Below are 25570 nucleotides of genomic sequence, written 5' to 3' on the forward strand. Positions count from 1 at the left end.
TGCTTGGTTAAAGTCACACCGAGGTACTTTATATTATTTGGGACTATTATGAAGGGTGTCGTTTCCCTAATTTCTTTCTCGACTTGTTTCTCTTTTGTGTAGAGGAAGGCTACTGATTTATTTGAGTTAATTTTATACCCAGCCACTTTGCTGAAGTTGTTTATCAGCTTTAGTAGTTCTCTGGTGGAACTTTTGGGGTCACTTAAATATACTATCATATCATCTGCAAATAGTGATATTTTGACTTCTTCTTTTCCGATCTGTATCCCCTTGACCTCCTTTTGTTGTCTGATTGCTCTGGCTAGAACTTCAAGAACTATATTGAATAAGTAGGGAGAGAGTGGGCAGCCTTGTCTAGTCCCTGATTTTAGTGAGATTGCTTCAAGTTTCTCTCCATTTAGTTTAATGTTAGTAACTGGTTTGCTGTATATGGCTTTTACTATGTTCAGGAATGGGCCTTGAATTGCTATTCTTTGCAGGACTTTTACCATGAAGGGGTATTGAATTTTGTCAAATGTTTTCTCAGCATCTAATGAAATGATCATGTGGTTTTGTTCATTCAGTTTGTTTATATAATGGATCACATTGATGGTTTTCCGTATATTAAACCATACCTCCATGCCTAGGATGAAGCCTACTTGATCATGGTGGATGATTGTTTTGATGTGCTCTTGGATTCGGTTTGCCAGAATTTTATTGAGTATTTTTGCGTCGATATTCATAAGGGAAATTGGTCTGAAGTTCTCTTTCTTTGTTGGGTCTTTGTGTGGTTTAGGTATAAGAGTAATTGTGGCTTCATAGAAGGAATTCAGTAGTGCTCCATCTGTTTCAATTTTGTGGAATAGTTTGGATAATATTGGTACGAGGTCTTCTATGAAGGTCTGATAGAATTCTGCACTAAACCCGTCTGGACTTGGGCTCTTTTTGGTTGGAAGACCTTTAATGACTGCTTCTATTTCCTTAGGAGTTATGGGGTTGTTTAACTGGTTTATCTGTTCCTGATTTAACTTCGGTACCTTATATCTGTCTAGGAAATTGTCCATTTCCTGTAGATTTTCAAGTTTTGTTGAATATAGGCTTTTATAGTAAGATCTGATGATTTTTTTGAATTTCCTCTGAATCTGTAGTTATGTCTCCCTTTTCATTTCTGATTTTGTTAATTTGGATACACTCTCTGTGTCCTCTTGTTAGTTGGCTAAGGGTTTATCTATCTTGCTGATTTTCTCAAAGAACCAACTTTTGGTTCTGTTGATTCTTTCTATGGTCCTTTTTGTTTCTACTTGGTTGATTTCAGCTCTGAGTTTGATTATTTCCTGCCTTCTACTCCTCCTGGGTGTATTTGTTTCTTTTTGTTCTAGAGCTTTTAGGTGTGCTGTCAAGCTGCTGACATATGCTCTTTCCTGTTTCTTTCTGCATGCACTCAGAGCAATGAGTTTTCCTCTTATCACAGCTTTCATTGTGTCCCATAAGTTTGAGTATGTTGTACCTTCATTTTCTCTAAATTCTAAAAAAGTCTTTAATTTCTTTCTTTATTTCTTCCATGACCAGGTTATCATTGAGTAGAGCACTGTTCAATTTCCACGTATATGTTGGCATTCTTCCCTTATTGTTATTGAAGACCAGTTTTAGGCCATGGTGGTCCGATAGCACGCATGGGATTATTTCTATCTTTCTGTACCTGTTGAGGCCCGTTTTTTGACCAATTATATGGTCAATTTTGGAGAAAGTACCATGAGGAGCTGAGAAGAAGGTATATCCTTTTGCTTTAGGATAGAATGTTCTATAAATATCTGTTAAGTCCATTTGGCTCATGTCTTCTCTTAGTCTGTCTACGTCTCTGTTTAATTTCTGTTTCCATGATCTGTCCATTGATGAGAGTGGGGTGTTGAAGTCTCCTACCATTATTGTGTGAGGTGCAATGTGTGTTTTGAGCTTTAGTAAGGTTTCTTTTACGTATGTAGGTGCCCTTGTATTTGGGGCATAGATATTTATGATTGAGAGTTCATCTTGGTGGATTTTTCCTTTGATGAATATGAAGTGTCCTTCCTTATCTTTTTTGATGACTTTTAGTTGAAAATTGATTTTATTTGATATTGGAATGGCTACTCCAGCTTGCTTCTTCTGACCATTTTCTTGGAAAGTTGTTTTCCAGCCTTTCACTCTGAGGTAGTGTCAGTCTTTGTCTCTGAGGTGTGTTTCCTGTAGGCAGCAGAATGCAGGGTCCTCGTTGCGTATCCAGTTTGTTAATCTATGTCTTTTTATTGGGGAGTTGAGGCCATTGATGTTGAGAGATATTAAGGAATAGTGATTATTGCTTCCTGTTTTATTCATATTTGGATGTTTGTGTGCTTTTCTTCTCTTTGTTTTGTTTCCAAGACGATTAGTTTCTTGCTTCTTCTAGGGTATAGCTTGCCTCCTTATGTTGGGCTTTACCATTTATTATCCTTTGTAGTGCTGGATTTGTAGAAAGATATTGTGTAAATTTCATTTTGTCATGGAATATCTTTGTTTCTCCATCTATGTTAATTTAGAGTTTTGCAGGATACAGTAACCTGGACTGGCATTTGTGTTCTCTTAGGGTCTGTATGATATCTGTCCAGGATCTTCAAGCCAGTATGTTTTAAAAGCTATAATCAAATGATGTACAGTTAATTGAGAGATTTGAGCCTAGTCTGAAAAGTGTTAGGTCATAGCAACAAACTATTGAAATCTAAGAGTATTTTACCTCCTCTCTATTATGATTATCATTGTGTTGTTATGATTATTATTTGTACTATTGTTATTATTTATCATTATTGTGCTGTTCAAGGTCAGGCCTTGGTCTTTGCACATGCCAATCACAGCCCTATTCTGAACTGTACCTGGTCAGTGACCTGCCTCAAGTCTTCAGCATGGTTAGAATACGGGGTCTCATTGGCTCAATAAGATATATGAATGAAGGACTGTTGATACAAAAACTAGCTTTCACCGTAAAAGGAATAAATGATAGTATATTCTCAAACCACTTTCAGTGACGATGGCTTTGTGTCCCAATGTGGAAGCAGTTTCCAATTTCCTGAATTGTTGTGCTTTTGCAGAACTGAGAAAATCATAAATCAAGTCAAATTTAGCATATATTGGTGGGTACATCAGAGAGGTGGTTACAGCAAGGAGGGCAAGATTTTCAGGAGGTCATCAGATGACATTTTTAACCTTCAGGTTGATGGAAGTTACAGGTTTGCTAAGTTTGTAGACTCCATGAAAGTTTTATCTATTACTCAAAGAATGTTAGTTTTGACACAGGTGGGCAAGGAATGGCAACTTGGAGGACTAGGCTAGGCCCACAACATTCCAAATCTCCACTATGGTTTAATCAGTAAACCAGTCTTTGCTGAAACAGTTTCTTTCCAGGAATTCTCATCATAAACTCATAGGCAAACTTATACAAGAATTGATTGCTTTATCTCATCTCTAAAAACATCAGTTGTGAATATTTTCATGTCTAACTGGTAGACTGTAAATGAACTAGCTGTTATGTAATGATCTATATCAAAGTTCCTTAAATCTTCTTGAATCCATGACTTCATGCGTAAAACGTCTTTCTAAATATGTTCTAAATATTATGTATTAACATGTATCTCCCATGAAGTTTCTAAACTAAAAACAACAAAAAGTATAACAACTAGAATGTTCAGTAGTTGAGGATTATCTAATTCATGTAATATATATATGCATATATATAATACATATATAAGTAGATATATATGTAGATATATAGATATAGATATAGATATAGATATGTTTATGTGTGATTAATAATTATATATGCTTTAGATATATGGAGAACAATATAAAATGAAGAAATGCTTATTATTTATTAGAAAATATGGATCAGAAACATGCTCTAGGTTGGTGATGTACAGATGTAAATCCAGCAGTAGGAGAATGAGACCAGAGGACTAAAGTATGAAGTCACCTGTGCTACAGAGTGAGTTACAACTGCCTCAAACAACAAAGAAACCAACATCAAAGAAACAAAACAAAACCAAACCCAACAAAAAACAAAACAAACAAATAAACAAACCAAAACAAAACAAACAAGAAAAACACCAGATCAAAGCAAAACCTAGATTGAGTCTGTACCTCAGGGGAAGTATATTTACTGACCATGTTCATTGTCTTAGATTTGATTTCCCCACACCATGAAAAAAAACTTTAGCAGTAAAACCACTTCATGTGGAATGACATCAATGGTTCATAGTAAATATTATCTATGATTTAAAAGCTAGACAACTATAAAGGAAGACTTTACCAGTGGAAATGTGAGTGCTTAAGACATTCCTAATACATACTTAGCTGCAATTTTCATAAATAAAATCAAGCAGTAACATTTAAAAAATAGTAACATGAGAGAAAATTTCCAACTGCCTATTACAAAACTATAGCTGTGGAACTTCAGTCCTTCTTTTTTCTAGTGGGTTTGCTAGGAACACTGGTTTTGCTCTCTCTGCAGGAGTGTTCATTTTCTGTCTTCAAATATTATTTATGGACATCTGGGCTTTTTTGTTTTTGTTTGTTTTTTGTTTTTTTTTGTAGCATCTGGCACAATATGTTGGTGCCTGCCTTTCCTCTCAGAGACAGCATAAATTAAGCTACTTCCTCTTTTCAGTTTGGTAAAGAGGAAGGGCAGAAAATCGTGAGCTGGAGTATCACTTGGAGGAAATTTATTTCTACCTCTCCTCTTGGAGCCTCTTATGTTATACAGACTGGGAAAGGCCAACTTTTCCCCAATTGGGGGATCAATTACTTCTACCAGAATCACCTCTGAGAAGAGACACAGGTAACACCTTCTCTTGTTTTTATATCAAATAATCAAGTACACTCTAGAGAATTTCATATGGTGTGACATAAGAGCAAAATTGATGGGGAAGCCCTGTTGGTTGTGTTAGATCAGGTTAACTCTGGCAGCATCTGAAAACTGCAATTCTGCACTGGTTGTTTTCTTCCAGAGTATGGTGTGACTTGCATTATGTGCTAAAAAATTAAAGTAGAGGAATCTATGGAGTTCATAACTATTTAACAGGGTCACATGTTTATATGTTATCCTTCTGACAGATATCATTATAAGAGACAGGTGAGATGACTCAGAGTTTAAATGTACTTGCTACACAAGCCTGACTGACCACCTAGTTTGATCCCTGAAGCCAACTTGAAGGTAGAGTGAGAGAACTCACTTTGTAAACTTTTCCTCTGAACACTTGCACATTGGCTTGGACAGCTCCACCCCAAGAGGAATAATAATAATAAATAACAATTTCAAAAGATAATTCTGTAATAGAAGGATTTTTTTCTCAAAAAATAAAGTAAAAGGTAAATAATGTCCGAAAACACCATAAACTAAAAAACTAGATAAGAATGTTAGTTCATGTGCAGCTTGTTATTGTTATTATCTGCAGTCTCTCAGCTTACTTATTAATGTAATGGGGTAAGGTTGGTTACAAATACTATTTATTACTACATTGTTATCTATTATCAGATTGTGTTCTTCGTGGACATTAGCTCATGTATGCTGAATAATGAAAAAAAATATTTTTTATACCCACAACTGAGAACATCATGTGCTCATATATTATATGTGACATAATTTTACATGGGATGATTTGAGATTAAAACTTCATATTGTATCCTCTATGCCTCTCTCTCTCTTGCTCCCCATACCCTATCCCTGCAATTGCCCTTTTCTACTTTCCTGGTTGCTGAAGTTACTCCAGGTTACATAACATTCATGGTAACTTTCCACCAGGAGCCTCATAAAAGAGAGAGCATGGGGCATTTGTCTTTCTAGGACTGGATTACCCCACTCAGTAGGATCTTTTGTAGTTGAAACCATTTACCTTGTCCAACCATGGAGAGGTATGTGTAGACTACGACTGAGTGGAGAGGTTGGACATCTCAGCTGTTTGGGGCTTTGACCCAAGAAGTATCTATAAATCTTAAATCACCTGCAGGATCATTTTTCAAATATTCTTTTGAAAGTAGTGTCTGGGAAACTCTGACTGAAATGTTTAATTGAAAATACTGCAATAACATTTTCATAGTCGTGCGTTTATCAAAATGTATAAATAATTTTAAAGCAAAATTTTTATTTATTCAGAAAGCTTCGAATCTTTTAGCTGAGCAGATTAATTGAAAGTTTATCAGTGGTGCTAATTTTAGTAACATTTTATATGTTGAATATTTTGAACAGACTGTGGCAATATTATGGTGACTTGAGTTCTTTCCATATTTCTTAATAATAATTGCTATGACCATTAGAAATATAAACATTTTAAATGGAAATCTGCAAAAAAATTATCACCTATAATGGAAACCAGGGCCAGTCAATGTTATGATATTTGGATCCTTAAAGGAATTAATCAGACCCTACCCCTTCATATCCCATCATAACACCAGATCTAGGTACCTTCCTAAATGTGGACATTTCAACCTTTTCTTTAGAAATCACTCAAGGCCACATTTTAACAGAGAACATACTTCACATACTTCCAAAATGAGTGAGCAGGAGGTCACTTACTCAACTTTGAGATTTCATAATTCTTCAGGGTTACAGAACCAAGTGAAGACAGATGAGACTCAAGGGCCCAGAGAAACTAGCCACAGAGGTAAGTGTTTTAAGTGACTAAATTCACCTATTTCTATAAATTGTGCCTTTTTACTTTTGAAAGCAATGGCTATTTCTGTTCAAAACTATAACCTTCCATTTCATCTTGGCTTGTTTTGTACAAGGATGGGAGGGAGATAAGAGAATATTAGTTGGAGAGTAATAATATACAAAATTGTTCTAAAGTAAGTTTAAAAGAAAAATAATCAATTTTAAAAGTAAAAGAAAAGAAGAAAGAAATTATAACCCTAATTCTTCTTCTAGTTGTTAGTGTACAACTAAAAATAAATATCAGATGGTCAGAGTAGAATGATGGGGGTCTATAAGTAAAATGTTATTGTGAATGGTGATGCAAAAAGCTTGACATTATGTCAAACTTGAGGAATCATTATGAAGTATATACTTAGTCTAGTCAAGAAGAATTCTGAAAACTTTAAAATAGCAAACAAGAATCTGAAGAAACATCAAGTGTTCTAGAGAATAAAACCTTAAGGAAATGTAAAATGTGCACCAGAAACAATAGTCTCATTCTCAGAGAAAGTGTTTTGTCTTTTTTTCTTTTATTGGATTTTCTTATTTACATTTCAAATGTAATTCCCTTTCCTGGTTTCCCGGACATGAGCCCCCTATCTCATAACCTCCCTTCTTCTATATCCATCCATCACCCTTTCCTACCCCTGGACATTCCCCTATATATTTCCCATAACTAATGCAACAAAGCAGCAAGATTTGTCCATCAGAAAAGGAAGTTTCTTCCTAAGAAGAAAGTTGCAGAGGAAGAGAAAGGATGAGAGAGAGTAGTGGATATGGGAATGTGTAAACTACACTGTGGTTTCCAAAAATGTCAAAGAATAACTAAATTTGTTAATGAAAATGAGAAAAATATCAATTTTCTCTTCTCTGTTTCTCCTCATTCTGTACACACTGTCACAGTTGAATTCCAAACAGAGAACCTTAACTTATTTGATATAGTGATAATCAGAAGCTTGACTTTCTCAATGTGAACACTTCACATGCATTTTGTATTTGTGTAGAGAAAAAATAGATCTTATGAAAAAAACAGAGTTGACTTTAAGGCCCCTGCAAAATGGGGCTGGATGAAAGTCAGATCCAGAACAGCTTCATTTTTCTAACAGTTCTCAAGATTATTCATTTCTAGTTCCTTCTTCTCCATCGTAAGTCTCCATCCTTTTTGGTAGAGTGAATGCTCTAGTTTGGATTATTGTGTTTGGAGTGTGTCTGTGATTCCAGTGCTTTCCTGATGCATTTTTGATTCTGTAGTGAGAGCACATGCTTGTCACCTACTCCTAAGCTGAGTACGTAGGATTCACAATACAATGCAAAGGGTAAAATAAGTTCAAAATCTTGTGAAACATCACACAAGTAGGACTTCTACTTTGTGTTCATTTTAGACAGAAATATACAAATTTAAAGGCATATTTTCAGACAGTTTGTATCAGGGACTTCTGTAAAAACGTTAGCGACAAATATCCCCTTGTTTCCATGCTCCACGAAATTTAACTAGTATTGAGGTGTGTTCTTTTTTTTAGTGATGATTTTCTTGCTTTTTTAAAAGGGTGTTCAGTCTCCTGGCATCTTATCATGATACCTCTTGGAATACTCTGTTCCATTCTCCTTGTAACTGTGGCAGTGTTGGTGACACACAGTGAGTAACTCAGATATATCTTCTTTGACTTTCTATTTAAGGAATAATCTGAGACACGAATCATGCAGTTATCATACTCTATTATTCTGCCTATAATCAGGGAATAAGAAAACATATCTTGACTTTTATTTTTTATCTGGCATAATACAATGTCCTCTTCTTTTAAATACCAAATTTCTTAGGCCTAGGGTAGTTGGGAGCTACTTGGTTCTATGTCATTCTTGGTTATATTCCTTCTCTTTTTTTAACTTTTAATTTTATTTACTTTTTATTGGATATTTTTACATATTTACATTTCAAATGTTATCCCATTTCCTGGTTTTCTATCCACAAACCTCCTATACTACTCCCCCTCCCCCTTCTTCTATGAGGGTGTTCACCACCCATCCATCCACCACTTCCCGCCTCCTTGCCCTGACATTTCCCTACACTGAGGGGCAGGGAGGCAAGCCTTGGCAGGACCAAGGGTTTCTCCTCCCATTAGTGCCCAACAAGGCCATCCTCTGCTACATATGCAGCTGGAGCCATACGTCTTCCCATTTATATTTTTTGAATGATGGTTTAGTCCCTGGGAGTTCTGTTTGGTTGGTATTGTTCTTATAGTGTTACAAACCCCTTCAACTCTTTCAATCCTTCCTCTAACTGTTTTCAGTTCAATGGTTGGTTGCAAGCATCTGCTTCTCTATTTGTCATGTTCTGGCAGTCTTTCAGGAGATAGTTATATCAGGCTTCTGTTAGCATGTACTTCTTGGCATCAGCAGTATTGTCTGGGTTTGGTGGCTGTATGTGTATGGGCTGGATCCTGAGGTAGGGCAGTCCCCAGATGGTCTTTCCTTCAGTCTCTGCTCAAAACTTGTCTCCGTGTTTCCTCCTAAGAATTGTTTTGTTCCCCTTTTAAGAAGGACTGAAGGGTCTGCACTTTGATCATTCTTCTTCTTGAGCATCATGTGGTCTGTGAATTGTATCATTGAGTAATCCAAGCTTTCCTTCTAAGGACTTGATAGTCTGCTTTCTGAACTCAGGTAATTGTTAATTTTAAGTAAACATATTGAGCTGAATAGCTGTGCAAAAAAAATGATGACCTATACATTTTCCCTCAGTGTATATTGAGGTCATAGTTAAGTAAAGAGACTTCATCTGTACAGCAACATTAAAATTTAAACTTTATTGGATTTCTACATGTATAGAGAGAAAAATCACTTCCAGGCTACACTTGAACATAGTTAAATATGTGGATATTTTAATTTCCATATACTCCAATAAGAATTGTGCCATTTCTTATTAGTTTTTAGTTCAAATTTTCATGGTGCATTAAGTATTTGCTGAACATTTTAATTAGGCATTTATGCTGTAACCATCAAGTAGTTGAAAGTTACTTACACCATAATTTTATTCACTTACTTTACAGTCAACTTACCTATAGAGAAAAACATCAGTTTATGTATTTCTATTGTGAGTTAATTGTAGTGCTAATTTACAAATGTTTAAGTACAAAGTAAAGTAATGACATGTGTTGGCTGTCAACATGAAGACTTTTCTCAAATCTTAATTTCAATATGTACATCTTATGAGCATTTTTGATGTTATGTCTACTACTAATTTTAGTTTTTCAGTATAGTCAAGAAAAACATGAACTGCAGGAAGCTCTAAACAACCTCCACCATAACTACAGCACAATGAAAAATGAAAGCTATTTAAATGAAGAAATGCTGGGAAATAAGTCTTTGGAGTGTGATGCCTATAAAAGTGTCCTGGACTCCCTCAACAGACAACAGAACACATGCCTGCGGTTAACCAATATTGTTTTAGATTGCTTACAGCACAAAGGTATGGATGGAAATTTTGAATCAAGAATTGCATGATTTTCTATTGTTTTTAACTCCAGAAGATTTGAAGTCAGCTATCAGCTTATAATACTGGTGATGTGTGAGTTAATGGTCTGGGGTTTCTTCAACTTGTGTAGGGCCCTGGAACCCTGCATATTCTCCTTGGATTAGGAACAATCTTATATTTGCTAGAACTCAGTGACCTTTCTGACTCCTACTGCTGTCAGAAGATGGAATCATAAGTCATCACCTGTGAGAACTCAGGGCCTTGTGGTTTATTGAAAATTTGGAATCTCCATCTTTGTTATTGACAGAACATGGAAGTTGTAGTAAGAATGCATTTACTAAATATTTACATTAAAATGGACTTAGGACATTTCCATGGATACTGTCAGAAAAAGTAGTGTGTGTGTGTGTGTGTGTGTGTGTGTGTGTGTGTGTGTGTGTGTGTTGCTGTTTCTGTGTTAGTAGTGGATAACAATCCTGGGATGCAAGAACTAATAATGATTTAATCCTCATGATGAGGAGGTTGAGGGAGAAGGATTATAACTATCAGGATGATGTGGACAGCACAGCAATTTCAAAGCCAGCCTGAGTTACACAATGATACTTCTCCACAGGAAAACAAAGAGTGGAGGTAAAATTGGTAAATAGAGCATACCCATCCCCAGCACCTCACTAAACAAAGTAGTCATACAGAGGTGTTTTTGCTACACTAACTACACACATTTTAATGTATTCAGCTTGACACATTTAGGCATGTGTCAATACCATTAAAGGCATCACCACAATCAGGAGACTATTAATGTCAAAGCTTCCCTCCTATTTCTCTCGTTTCTCTTAAGGTAAAAGCATTTAACACAAACCATGGCACAATGTTAAGTGCAGAGCAGTGTGTGGACCACTGTGTGCACAATGCATTATTGCAGACCTAGAATTCTGTCATCAGTTTAACTGCCTCTGAATAGTAAGTGCTCATTGCCTGCCCTCCAGTACCTTGTATCTCAAGCCTCTGTTTCACGGAGTTGGGCTGTTTTCAAAACCTTATATACATAGAATATGTAATTACATAAAGTATGATTATAGGCCTTGTGTGTTTCACATTGTACACAGTTCTCAAATTCATCCATATTGGTCACATATGTCAGTATCTCAGATTTCGGTTTGTTGTGAGACATGATAACATTCTGTAGCCCAGGATGACTTAGAACTCACTGTATACCCAAAGTTGGCATGGAATTTACACATAGCCTAGGCTGGCCTCAAACTGATGGTGACCCTCCTGCCTCTCTCTTTGAAGTACTGCAGTTATAAGCCTAAGTCTTCATTCCCAGCTGATTCATTTCCCTTTAAAGGATAAATAGTATTCTTTAGTGTGAATGTGCTACATTTTCTCTACTGATTCATCCATGATTGGCGCTTAAATATTTTATGTCTCTACTGTTATTAACAACATTGCATAGGTAATGGATGTGCAGGAGTCTCTGGGCATTATAGAATCTCAGTTTCTGAGACCTGTGAGATTTTATGGTTTTAAATACAAGCTTACTAAGTACATTGTTCTGATAACAGAATACTGGAAAACACAAAGTTTAACCATTCATCTTCTCTGTTGCAGGCAGACAAGTGAATGTACACTTGTTCTGCTGTGGCATAAAGTGTTATTATTTCATCATGGACAAGAAACAATGGAAGGAATGTGAACAGGCCTGCCAGGGTTGCAAATTATCTCTTCTGACGATAGATGATGAAGATGAACTGGTAACACCACCTCTTGCATACCGACTTACTCACTTAGAATCTGTCATTAGGCCTTGGATAGTGAGATACTGTATCCAGCTATTTTAATTAATATGTGTATTTTATTATCATGCTTTCATAGATTACTTATGTTTGTGTGAAATCTATTCTCACCATTTTCCATGTCTGCATTCTTTATTTTTTCCTTTTTGTTTATTGGATATTTTATTTATTTACATTTCAAAAGTTATCCCCTTTCCAGGTTTCTCCTCTGGAAATCCTCTATCCCATCCTCCCTTATCCTGCTTTTATAAAGGTGCTCTGCCACCCACCCACCCACTCCCTCCTCCCTGCCCTGGCATTCTCCTACACTGGGACATCAAGCCTTCACAGTACCAAGGACCTCTTCTCCCGTTGCATAAAAATATTTTTTCTTTTATTTTTATTTTTTAATCATTAATTATTCCATTCTTTTACATCTCAAATGATATCCCACTTCCTGGTTACCCCCTCCACCAATGCTCCATTCCCCATATGCCCTTTCCCCTCCTCTTTACCTGTCAGGAAGTTCTCCCCCATTCACCCACACTTCCCAGTCCCACCACTCCAGCATCCCCCTATGCTGGGGAATCAAGCCTCCCGAGGACCTTATCAGGCAAGGCCATCCTCTGCTACATATTTATCTGGAGCAATGGATCCTTCCAGGTACACTCCTTAGCTGGTGGTCTAGACTCTGAAAGAATTGGGTGATCAGGATGGCCTGTTGTTCTTTCAATGTGGTTGCAATCCTCCTCCCTTCTTCCAGTCCTCTTGCCAGCTCCACCACCAGGTTCCCTGAGCTCAGTCTGATGGTTGGCTCTGACCTTTACATGTGTATATGATTCTCTTGTAATGTGAAGCAAACGGCAGTAAGAGTGTCTCACGTGACTCCCTCCAGTTCTCCACTTAGGGCCAGGACCCTTTGGTACAGCACATCCTGTAGCTGACAGTTATTCATCTCTATAGGGTGACAACTCAGTCTCTAGGGGCGAGAGTACAGGACTTGCTCTTCGGAACCAGGAAGTGACCCTGCCTGAGGAATCAGATAACAACCAGGGCAGTAGTTGAACTCTGTGCCCATCTGCCATATAAGAATCATGAAAACTAAAGGTTTTACCAGTTAGTCTTCTGGTGATTTTCACTGAAACGCTCTGTAAATTTTACTGAATTGTATTTTCATGTTTTGTAAAAAATTATATTCATCTAAGGAAACAAGTATTTAAAGAAAACAAAGTTTCCATGACACTGACATTTTCTGTTTAAATTATCAGTAATGAATCTCTTAAAATGTGAAGACTATTTTTTTCTAGAGAAATTATTGCAGAATAGCATTGAAACCTTTCTTATTTATAACATGGTACAGTTTTTATCCATCAATTTAATATATTTAAACAACAACATAAAATGATATTAATGTTAGATAACTGTAATTTTCCATTTGATACAGTAAACATTATTATTATTGCTGTTATTATTATTATTATTATTATTATTATTATTATATTACCTATTCACTTCAAATTCCACTCAACACCCCCCTCCTGGTCAGTCCTTCCCACTATTCCTCCCTGATCCCCTCTCTCCTTCCCCACTGAGCAGGTGGGGACTCCCCTGAATCTCTCTCCACACTGACACAACAAGTTTCCTTGAGGCTAGGTGTATCCTTGCTCATTGAGGCCAGACAACTTAGCCCAGATAGAATATATCTCATATACAAGCAAAAACTTTTGGGATAGACCCTGCTAACTTCATGTGAAACCCACATGAAAACTAAGCTGTACATCTGCTATATATGTAAGGAGAGGCCTAAGTTCAGGCTGTGTGTGTTCTTTGATTTGTAGTTCAGTTTCTGAAAGCCCCAATGTTGAAGTTTAGTTAATTCTATTGGTCTTCCTGTGCCATTCCTATTATATTAGGCACCGCAATCCTTTCTTTTATTCTTTCATAAGAGTTCCCAAGCTCCATCCAGTGTTTGGCTGTGGGTGTCTGCGCCTGTCTGAGTTAGGAGCATAGAACTTCTCAGAGGACAGCCATGCTAGACTCCTGACTGCAAGCATAACAGAGCATCATCAATAGTGTCAGAGATTAGTGCTTGGCCATGGGATGAATCTCAAGTTGGGTAAGTTGTGGTTAACTGTTCCCCCAGTCTCTGCCTTATCCACAATCCCTGCATTTCTTGTAGACAGGAAAAGTTTGGGGTTGAAAGTTTTGAGGGAGTGATAGTAGCCCTATAGCTTCACCAGGTCCCCTGTCTGACCACAGGAGATAATTTCCCCAGGCTTCATATGACCGAATGCTGTGAGTCACAGTGAAGGATACACCCATTGATTATTTGAAACCTCCCCTATCTCAAGTCTGTGTCTCTTCCAGGAGATACCCCCTATCACTCAACCAGTTGCCCTTTTCCACTCATTCTCACAGACATCTGGCCATCCCCCCTGCCCTTCCCTATACCTGACCCCAGATCCCATACTCCCCTCACGATCCCCTCACTTACCAAGTTTCCTCCCTCTATTTGCCTGCCAAGACCATTTCATTCCCTCTTCCAAGTGAGACTCAAGCATTCTTGCATGTGCCATCCTTCCTGTCCTGTCCTATCCTGCACTGTACTGGGTATGTAGAGTGTATCATGGACATCCTGTATTTTATGGCTACTTTCAACTAATAAGTGAGTAGATACCATGTGTCCTTTTGGAAGTGGTTTACCCTACTCAGGATGATATTCTCAAGATCCATTCATCTACCTGCAAAATTCATGTCTTTGTTTTACATAGTTGAATACTATTCTATTGTGTAGACATTACACATTTTCTTTATCCATTCTTCATTTGAGGGACATCTACCTAGATTGTTTTCAGTTTCTTGCTATTATGAATAAAACTGCTATGAGCAGGTGTCTTTGTGGGATGTTGTAGCAACCTTTGTGTTACATACCCAGGATTGGTATAGCTGGGTCCTGAGGTAGAACTATTCCCAATTTTCTGAGAAACTGACAAATCGATTTCCAAAGTGATTGTACAAGTTGTATTCTCACTAACAATGAAGGTATGCTCCCTTGCAACACATCCTCACTAGAATGTACTATCACTTGAGCTTTGATCTTAGTCATTCTGACTGGTAGAAGATGGGATCTCAGAGTTGTTTTGATTTGCATTTTCCTATTGACCAAGGACTTTGTATATTTCACTAAGTGTTTCTAGGCCATTCAGTATTCTTGTGTTGTGAATTCTCTGTTTAGCTAAGCCTTAGAAGATATAATAGAAGAAATTGATACATCAGTCAAGTTTTAAATTTAACAAATTCCTTACACAAACCATTCAGAATATTTGGGATACCATTAAAAGACCTATCCTAATAATAATAGGAATAGAAGAAGGTGAAGAGTCCCAGCTCCAAGCTCATAAAATATTTTCAACAAAATCATAGAAGAAAACTTTCCAACCTAAAATATAAATGTAGCTTATAGAACTCAAATTAGACTGAACCAGAAAAGAAAGTCCTCCTGCCACATAATAATAAAAATACAAAATATACAGAGCAAAAGAAAGATATTAAAAGCAGCAAGGGAAAATGGCAGGTAGCACACAATAGCAGACCTGTCAGAATTACACCCATTTCTCAACAAAGACTCTAAACATTAAAAGTGCCTGGATAGATACACTAAAACCTATAAAATAGCACCAATGCCAACTTAGACTACAATACTCAGCAAAACTCTCAACCACTGTAGATGAAGAAGACATTTCAAGATAGATCCAAATTCAAAGACTATCAGCAAATCCAGCCTTATATACAATACTAGAAGGAAAACTCTTCCTCAAGGAGGATAATTACATCGAAAAATCATAGGAAAAAAGTAATTCCATACCAGCCCAAACAAACAAGGACACACACACACACACACACACACACACACACACACACACACACACACAATATAATTAAATTTAAACCCACCCATATTTCAAGATGTAATCTGTCACTTAATGAGGTTCCATGCCTCTCAAATGTCACATATAAGACACCCTAAACACTTCCCAATATCTCCCATCTTCTTAGTTATGAAACTTCTGGATGTGAAGTAGGAAAAATTCCTGTCTGGAGCATAGAGCTTAATGCAGAGCCTTCCACATGGCACTTTTAATCCTTACAACTTTAATTTGAAAACAGAGCATTAGGGGTTGGGGATTTAGCTCAGTGGTAGAGCGCTTGCCTAGGAAGTGCAAGGTCCTGGGTTCGGTCCCCAGCCCCGGAAAAAAAAAAAAAGAAAACAGAGCATTACTTCCCATATACTTCTGTGGTATTCCAGAATGCACATTCGAATAATTTAATAGAGCTTCAGAAAATGTTTCCTGTTCCCCTTGCTCTATATCTTTGCCTGCATGTGCTATCAGTAGACTTTTTAAACGTAGGCAATCCTACTGGGGTAAGATACGATCTCCAAGCTGTTCTGATTTGCATTTTCCTGGTAGCTAAAGTCTTTTAACGTTTATTAATGTGCTTGTTGGACATTCAAGATTCCTCTATTGAGAATTTTCTTTTTAGCTCAAGCTAAAGAAATATTGCAATAGAAAAATTGATACATCAGTCAAAAAATGCTAAATCTAATAAATTCCTGCCTTAAACAGAAGATCGTGGGTTCATAAACAGGCTTGGTTATATACTGAGACTTGGTCTAAGAAACAGTCACAAATCATGTCATGAACATAGTTTTTTAGTTGAACCTGAAGGTTTTATTTTTAATAACTTACTAAACTGGGGTCATTTTTGATACAAACTTGCTACTAAAAGGGAAGTCACATTAGTAAATGAACACAGTAGGACTAAACTGTGGGGGACAGGATAGCAAAGAATGACACAAGAATTCTGGTAATGGTTGGGGATTTACCTCAGTGGTAGAGCGCTTGCCTAGCAAGTGCAAGGCCCTGGGTTCGGTCCCCAGCTCCGAAAAACAGAAAAGAAATGAAAAATAATTCTGGTAACTTTTCCTGTATATTTTCTCATCTAACAGAAAGAAATTTCATCATAAGGTCTGTTGTTTCCTTTACAGAAGTTCCTTCAGCTCCAGGTTACTCCAGACAGTTACTGGATTGGATTGTCTTATGATAATAAAAAACACGATTCGGCATGGATTGACAATAATCCATCTAAATTGTGAGTTTCTAAAACCATCAGACTGTAACACTGTGTGGGGATTGGGAGGAGTCTGTGCAAAGGCTTTTCTCTGGTTTCACTTGGCTTTCCTCGTTTTCTGTGGAGATCATATGTGAGGACAAGTAGTATAAAGCACTACCTGAGAAAGTGTTACAGATGGAAAACATCTGGTCTAGGGGCTGACGAAAAGTGGCTTAATACTACAAACATCACAGGATTTGTGTTCTAGGATGCCCAGTGCACTAGAAAGTCAACCACTTTAGATGGTATGGAGTCACTAAATCTTCATGACAAGAAAATTTGGAGTGTGTTTTGTGTTGGTCAACTACAAGCTAATTAAGTAGTGGGGTTTTCATAAGGCCTTTCATAAAACCTTAGCTTTGGTTAATACATCCTTTATTTACTCCTGGCCCTTATTTTCCAGTAGTCATCCACCTTTGTCCTAGAATCCTCAGAATCTCTCTTCTACCTTTATACCATGTATTTATCATTTTTTCTGATTGTTAATATTTTTGGAAATACAAATTATAAAAAATCACCTCATAATTCTGTTTTACTTTAATAACTTTCCTAGGTATTTATAAGTTATGCTGCTTTCTATATAATTTAAAATAAATCTAATTTTTATTATTTTGTTGATATTTTGAGATAGGGATCCATTTCACCCAGGCTGTTCTTGAACTCATGATCCTCACACCTCTATCTCTTAGGTGTTGAAACTAGAGGCAGCTATATCTGGCCTATATATTATATCTTAAAAGATGTCCATCATACTCAACTTACAAGTGTTAGTTGGTAATCCTTTTGTCTGTACTTTCTGTTGTCTTTTGCTCATGATGTCATTTTCTTTGTGGCATTCATTGGGTTTCTTCCTCAACAGCTACAGAAACTATCTGAGGCATGGTACCCATAGTAATAATTTTCTCAGGAATTTTTCATGCAATGCCTGGATATACGGAAGATCTGAATTATTCTATTCGAATTGTGGTCTTGTCAGTGTGTACAGCCAGGTTTCAAGACTTCAGGAAAATATCTTCCTCTCTGTCCTTTAAGGACATTCTTAAGCTGTCTATCACAGAAGTGGCCAAGGACAGACAGCCTTACAAGATGTATTAACAGTCTCTAATCATAGAGATTATTAGTACTGTTATTAATTTTGGTTTGTCTCTGTAAAATATTATTTCACACAGACTAGGTCTAGTCTTCCTGGATCTATCTCCCAAACACTGAGATTGCTGATATTTACCACAGAGTTAATGAATCTTTTATAGCCTACAACAGCGTACCTAGACAGAGATGGGCTGGTGGTAATACATAGAATGAGGTATTAGTAACTGAGAGAATGTATGGATCCAGGTTAAGAGATCTTAGAAGACCTTGACTATACTGCAGAATAGTTCTCTGGTGATGATGTGCTTGCTAGGGCCATATTCAGCATACATCCTTAATGATTGTACACATAAGGATATCTCAGGGAGGCCAAATGTATGTATCCACATTCCTAATGTATCTCACCTTGCCTGTCCCTTATCTGTGAGACATGTGGTTTCATTTATCTTTCTTTTCTTGTCCTATAATAACTTTAAACATGTTGTTTCTCCATAGACTGGATACAATTTTAAAGAAAGTTTATTGTTTATTAAAACTTCCATTTGTAATTTTAGCCCCCATAGAATTTGGTATATTTCATTCTCTGTCTGGTATTCTTTGACATAAATTCTTATTATGCTAGCCTGATTCAAAGTCACTGTATTTTTCCAACGTGCCTTGAACTCCCGGTCTTCAGGGATTCATTATTTAGTATTTAAATGACCATTTCATGTAGATCCTCTATTATTCTTTCCCTGACTCTTAGGAGAAAGACTGGCAGCCAGGCTCTGCTGATCCTTTGAAGTGTCAGCTCCGCTGAAGCTCATTTGTATAGGAACTGCTTTTTGACTGTTCATGAGTGTACTGAGTAAGGCTTTAATTATTAGTTCATATTTGATTAGGACCTCACTCTATATCCTATTCTGACTTGGGTTACAGTCCTCCTAATTCAGCCTCCCAAATGGTGAAGTTAGAGGCCTTGTCTTTGCTAGTGTTTTATTTTTTGTTTTAAATTACATTTTCCCAAGAAATGTAATGTAGCTGTGGCACTTAACACACCCTCCTGCAGGGATTGCAGTTGTGCTGCATGGAAGAAAGTCAGTGAATCACCATATTTCAGTGAAGTCCCATTGTCTCTGCTGACAGGGAAGCAAGAACCACAACAGCAGTCACAAACCCTCTTCTTTGACTATATTACAATCTTTACCTTTCTCCTTAAAATGAAGGCATATGAGGTCTTGTCCTTTGTGTCACATAACTTATTCCTTCTTTTATCTATCTTTCTTGTAAAGATTATCAGAGGAAACTAACTTCAATATAAAATCATCCCATGGAAATATTGAAAATTAAATTAACTTCCTAATGAAAAATTAAGTGTGGACTCTATGAGGAGTTAAGTTTTGATTGAAAGGCAAGTTTTACTTTACATTTTTAGTTTATTTATTTTTGTTTCAAGTATGCACATGTGCACATGCATTTCATAGCATAAGTGTAACTAGAGGGCAATTAGGGAGTTATTTCTCTCCTACTTTGTGGGGTCTGAAATCTGAACTCAGGTTGTCAGGTTGGATGATCCATGTTACTGGTCCAAGACCTGTTTTATGTAGGATGATGTCATTATGCATCAAGGCAGGTCCAGGATAAGATGAAGCCTATCATTGGATGAGAAGGAAGGGTAGAAGGGGAAAAAGTCTAGGAAGGAGAAGGGAGGAAGAAGCGAGAGAGAATTCAAGATGGAAACAACATAGCAGAATGATCCAGATCCAGATAGACTAGGTCAATTTCATCTCATCTTGGTGGGCGGTTCAAACCTTTATTAAATGGGAGCGAATTTATTGTGTAGATGTATTGTGGACTACATCTACAAACATATAAATATAATTGCTAAATTACAAGATTCTGGAACTTTGATTTTCCCACGGATCTGCACAGAGTGAGAACACTCATGGGAACCAGTTCTGTCTCTGTTTTAGTCTTACCACCACAGTTTTATGTGTTTAAGAAAATCAAAATTTTTATTGATACACTTAGGATTAAGTCCACATTCTATACACTTTGGTCAATAAACATTGTTTTTAAAACCAGAGCCTAAATCAATATAAGATTCAAACTAAAGTAACTGTCTATTATATATTTTGTTTTATAGTGATTTTTAAAATTATTTCATTTATTTACATTCTAGTCATTGCCTCTTCTTCCAGTCCCTTTCCCACAGTTCCTCATTCCATTACCGTTCCCCCTTGACTCTGAGAGGGCCCCCCAATAGCCTCCCCTCTCCCTGGGGCCTCAAGTGTCTAGAGGATTAGGTACATCTTCTCTCTCTGAGGCCAAACCAATCATTCCTCTGCTATATATATGCCAGGAGCCTCTGGCTAACCCATGTATGCATCTTGGTTGGTGGCTTAGTCTCTGGGAGCTCGATGGGGTCCAGGTTAGTTGAGACTGCTGGTCTTCCTATGGGGTCACACATCCCTTCAGCTTCTTCAATCCTTCACCTAATTCAACTATAAGGGTGACTGACTTCAGCCCAATGGTTGGGTGTAAGCATCTGTGTCTGTCTCGGTCAGCTGCTGGTAGGGTCTCTCAAAGGACAGCTATGCTAGGCTCCTGTCTATAAGCACACCATAGCATCAGTATTAGTGTCAGGCCTTGGAGCCTCCCCGTGAGGTGGGTTCCTAGTTGGGCCAGTCACTAGACCACCTTTCCTTTAGTCTTTTCTTCATTTTTGTCTATGCAGTTCTTTTTAGACAGGAAAAATTCTGGGAATGAAATTTAACTGTGGGTTAGTAACCCTGTCCCTCCACTAGAGGCCCTATCTATCTACTGGAGATGGACTGTTTGAGTTGCCTTTCCCCATTGTTGGATATTTTGGCTAAGGTCACCCCATTGAGTCCTGAGAAACTCTTACTCCCAGGTCTCTAGTACTTTCTAGAGGGAAACCCCCAACTCTCAACCCCCAAAAATGCATCACTACATAAGACAGAGGAAGTGTATCTTTCACTTTCACAGATATAATGATGTGGTAAAGCCTGCTCATGTGTCTGTGAAAAGTAGATAAATATCCTAATTAGGTGTGACAAATAAAGGTAAAATAAAAACGAACTGTTTTGTCATTTTGTTCATTTCCTGTGATAATAGGTGACTCCTTAGTGACCACTGATAACAACGTTTTAACCACAGATCTCAGTACACTGTACAAATATGGTGACAAGCTGAAAAAAGAAGAAATATTCTTCTGAAATCTGCCTTAACACAGCAGAAGATAACTTGTTTCCTGGTACCAAGAGCACCTTTATCTGTACAATGGATACTTTTGTTCCAAACCCTGTGGAAATGACACAGAAGCAAATACATAATACCAATAAACAGTACATACTTCATCATCACTAGTACCAACCACTTCAATACTCCATAACTCTGATAGCACAATTAACTAGAATGTCATTGTGGGATTTTATTTGTTGATCAGTTTTTTGATGTTTACTTTTTGTACATAAGGGAATTTATACTTTTAGAATGCATTTAATAACTGTAAAATACATTTAGAGTTGACTATGAGTTGCCTGAGTAGTTCAAGTAACTCATTCAAACTTCCATAATGTATACATGTCCTCATTCACTCTCTATCTCTCTTGGATCTATTTGATGAAGAAAGTTGAAATCTCATAGATATAGTTACGTTCACTGCAGCCAGCTGCTTAAGATAGCTTAAGGCTTACAATTTTATAGGTACATGACTTTCGGGGCAGCCTAGGCTTCACAGTATATTTGAAGTCATTGTGCTACCAAATGAGATTGTATCTTATGAAGTTTAAGAATAATAATGATAATAATACTAAGCTGTTGAAAAATACTTTCTAAGGTGAAGCAGTTTCTTTTATTGTATCATAATTAACCTTTAAAATTTCAGTATGGATCTAGTAATATGTCTATTTCATAATACATTCATAATTATCAGGTTTTGGATCATGTCTCTGTTGATATTTTTACATATACAAGATAATGAAGTGCTTTGGCTCACTGTTTAAAAAAACTAAAAATTCAAGTCTTGATGTAATTCACTCAGTGTAAGTGTTGAAAAGTGTGAGTTTTAATAAATATGTACATCTTTTCAAGCACCATTCTGCAAAATACTTTGATGTCAACTTTACAAAAGCATTGATATCTGAGAGGAGGAAATCTCAATTGAGAAAGTGCCTCAATAAGATATGGTTGTAAGCAAGCCTGTAGGGCATTTTCTTGATTAGTAACTGATGTGGGAAACTGCAGACTATTGTGGGTATCACCCCCGAGATATTGGTGTTGGATATGCTAAGAATGTATGCCAATAAAATTTTAGGGATCAACACAGTAAGCTGCACTCTCCATCACATGTGCCTTCAAGCTCATGCCCAGTTTGGTTCTTACCCTGAATTTCTTTAATGATAGACATTGATATGGAAATTTGAACAAAACAAATAATTTCCTTGCCCAAATTGCTTTGCTCACAGTGTTTCGTCACAGCAGTAGATACCATCAAACTAAAACAGGACAATTATGTTACCCTCCAAGGTTCTTTCCTGCCCCTGACCCCACACATGGCCCGTGGCAAGCAGATATGTGCTCTCTTGTACTATAAATGAGTATGGTCTAGGGCAGAGTATCATATACTGTGCACAGATTTGTGGCTGACTCTGTATATCTCTGCACCTTGTAGTCACTATGATGTTTTAGCTAATTCCAGCTGTTTTCTTAGATAGGCATTTTACAATCTTTCTAAATTCACACGTGAATGTATATGTTTCTAAATTTGACAGTTATGAAATTTTGACAATTGCAAAACCTGTTATGTCAACTTAAGTGTGAGTAACTTTGTGAACATACTTTTTTTTCTTTTAGTTATCTTTTGTTAACATCTGGTATATGCTGGGTTGTTCCTTTTGCTCATGTTTGACATATGCATGTGGTTTTCTGACTCTATTCATGAGCATATCTTATTGCTGACTAATACACATATTCATTCTCAATGAATGTTATCTGTTATGTCTATGCTACATAAGACACTAGGTTAGTTTCATTTATTTTGCGTGGTTTTGGGGGATGGTTTTTATTGTTGTTGTTGTTGTTGTTGTTGTTTTACTTTCCTAAATTTGGTACATTTGAATATTCCATTTCTTCTCATCTTAAATCCAAGATTCAAAGACATCGACATATTTTGCTAAAGAATGATCCTTTGAAGTCTCAGTCCCATGTAGCTAGGGTGGATTTCATTCTCTTTCTCTGTCTTTGACAGACTCTTATTAATCCAAACCAGCCTCAAATTCCCTATATGTTGAAAGTTAGCCTTGAAATGTGATCCTCCTATTTTCATTCCCACAAAACAGGACTAGAAGTACCACTATGCCTGGCTAGATTTATTGTTAACAGGATCTTCATTTTGAGTGTGTTAGCTTCCTCTATTAGGGAAAAAACTGGCCATATGAGGTTCATTCCAATTCCTGCTAACATCTCAGCCCGAAGTGTAAACTGATTTCTGTTGGTTTATACATGAGGATAATTAATTATTAATTATCAAATAATTACTTTTTTACTTCTTGTTTTGCAACATACCCCAGGCTGTCGTACAAATCACAATCCTTCTGTGTTGGTGGCAGTTTGCTCTGTGTTCTTATTTATTTTTTGATTTATTTTATTTGACTGCATTTCTTAACAGAAAGGTAGTTGTGGCCTCTATTATAACATTCTGCAGAAGTCAGAGTAGTGTTGCATACAGACAATTCAGCAGATTACCATGTTTCATGAACCCATTAGCTATGATGTAGGAAAGAGAAAAGGGACACAGTCTAAAGCATTAGTTACAGGCCCTGTGACTATCTCCCCTTTCTTCTTAAAACACAAACATATAAGATGTTGTTCTGTGTGTCACACACATCTATTTTACTATTACCAAAGGATTTTTATTGACAAAATATAAAAGTGAAAGCAGGTTTAGCTAAAATAGTTCTTTGGAAATATTGAAAGACTGATTTACCTGCTGACCAAATAATTTTGAGTGTGAAATCAGATGGAAACTTTTTGTGTGATTCTGAGACCATTTCTTTTCAATGAGCTTAAAGAAAACAAAAGATTTTCATGGTGAGCTTATGATTAATAATTCTATATTCTGTATACTTTGGCCAATATAATTTTTAAAATCATGACTTATTTTCATTGAATGTTCAAAATTAATCAGTTATCCTTTATTGTTTTTTTCTTCAGTGCCTTGAACATAAAGAAATACTATGTAAAGGATGAAAACTTTGTGTTCTTGTCTAAAACAAGACTAGACAATAGTAAACGTGAAAGTGTCTACCCCTGTATTTGTGAAAAGAGACTGGATAAATCCTCTAATTGCTTCTCTAACAAGAGTTAAAGGTAAAAGTGAAATGTGCTCCTGTGAGCATGCACTTCTTGGCATCAGCAATAATGTCTGCGTTTGGTGGCTGCATTTATATGGGCTGGATCCCCAGCTATCTCCTGAGAGGCTCTGCCAGAGCATGACAAAAACAGAGGCAAATGCTAGGAGCAAACCATTGAACTGAGAATGGGGTTCCCATTGAAGGAGTTAAAGGACTGAAGGAGCTGAAGGGGCTCGCAATCCTATAAGAACAATAATACCAACCAACCAGAGCTCCCAGGAACTAAACCACTACCCAAAGAGTAGACATGGACAGACTCATGGCTGCAGCTGCATGTACAGCAAAGGATGGCCTTGTTGGGCACCTATGAGAGGAGAAGTCCTTGGTCCTGTCAAGGCTGAACCCCCAGTGTATGGGAAAGTCAGGGCAGGGAGGCAGGAAGGGGTGGGTGGTTTGGAAGGGGGAACATCCTCATAGAAGAAGGGAGAGGTGGATGGGGTAGAGGGCTTAAAGATGGGAAACTGGGAAAGGGAATAACATTTGAACTGTAAATAAAAAAAATCCAATAAAAAACAGTGAAATGTGGTGATTCTCATTTGTTTCCTGTAATAATTTGTAACTGCTTACATACAAGTGTTTTGTTCACAGGTCTTAGTCTGTTGTGCATACAAAGAGATGATCTAGAAAAGGCTGAAAATGTTTTCTGGGATCTGATATAACAGAGCGAAGGCTTCTTTCTTCCTGTTAGAGACAGGACACATCTCCTCTGGTGCATGGACACACTTTTCCTCAAAGACTTCAGGACTCTGCTTTTTATGCTTTGTAAAACTCTTATAAACTAAATAAAGAACCCCAACAAACAGCTTGAGTATTTCATTATGATTAGAATATACCTTCTTAGTCAAAAGCACAATTAAGAGATATAATGTAGTTGCAAGTTTTGGTTTCTCATTTGTTAGTCAATAGCTTTTGTCTGGTTTGCTTCTTTTTTTCATGTAGAAGTTTTTCTTGCTGCTATAAACCATTCTCTTGGCCAGAA

The 25570-nt window shown here is 37.0% G+C and overlaps 1 protein-coding gene across 1 annotated transcript; it reads left to right on the forward strand.

The window, feature by feature from the left end:
* Window positions 1–6529: 6529 nt before the first annotated feature.
* Window positions 6530–25327, forward strand: LOC116904553 (killer cell lectin-like receptor 4). Its single transcript, XM_032907348.1, has 7 exons — window positions 6530–6641; window positions 8217–8306; window positions 9912–10133; window positions 11751–11893; window positions 16962–17065; window positions 24392–24547; window positions 25180–25327. Exons 1-6 carry the CDS (start codon window positions 6530–6532, stop codon window positions 24543–24545), a joined length of 825 nt encoding a protein of 274 aa, XP_032763239.1. The 3' UTR covers window positions 24546–24547; window positions 25180–25327.
* Window positions 25328–25570: the final 243 nt, after the last annotated feature.

The sequence above is a fragment of the Rattus rattus genome, chromosome 6, assembly GCF_011064425.1.
Source record: "Rattus rattus isolate New Zealand chromosome 6, Rrattus_CSIRO_v1, whole genome shotgun sequence".
NCBI lineage: Eukaryota > Metazoa > Chordata > Mammalia > Rodentia > Muridae > Rattus > Rattus rattus.

Coding starts and splice junctions, on each gene's coding strand:
- LOC116904553 (XM_032907348.1), top strand. CDS start 6,530: ATGAGTGAGCAGGAGGTCACTTACTCAACTTTGAGATTTCATAATTCT. Junction 10,134..11,750: donor AGATTGCTTACAGCACAAAG/GTATGGATGGAA, acceptor TCTCTGTTGCAG/GCAGACAAGTGAATGTACAC. Junction 17,066..24,391: donor GACAATAATCCATCTAAATT/GTGAGTTTCTAA, acceptor TTTTTTCTTCAG/TGCCTTGAACATAAAGAAAT.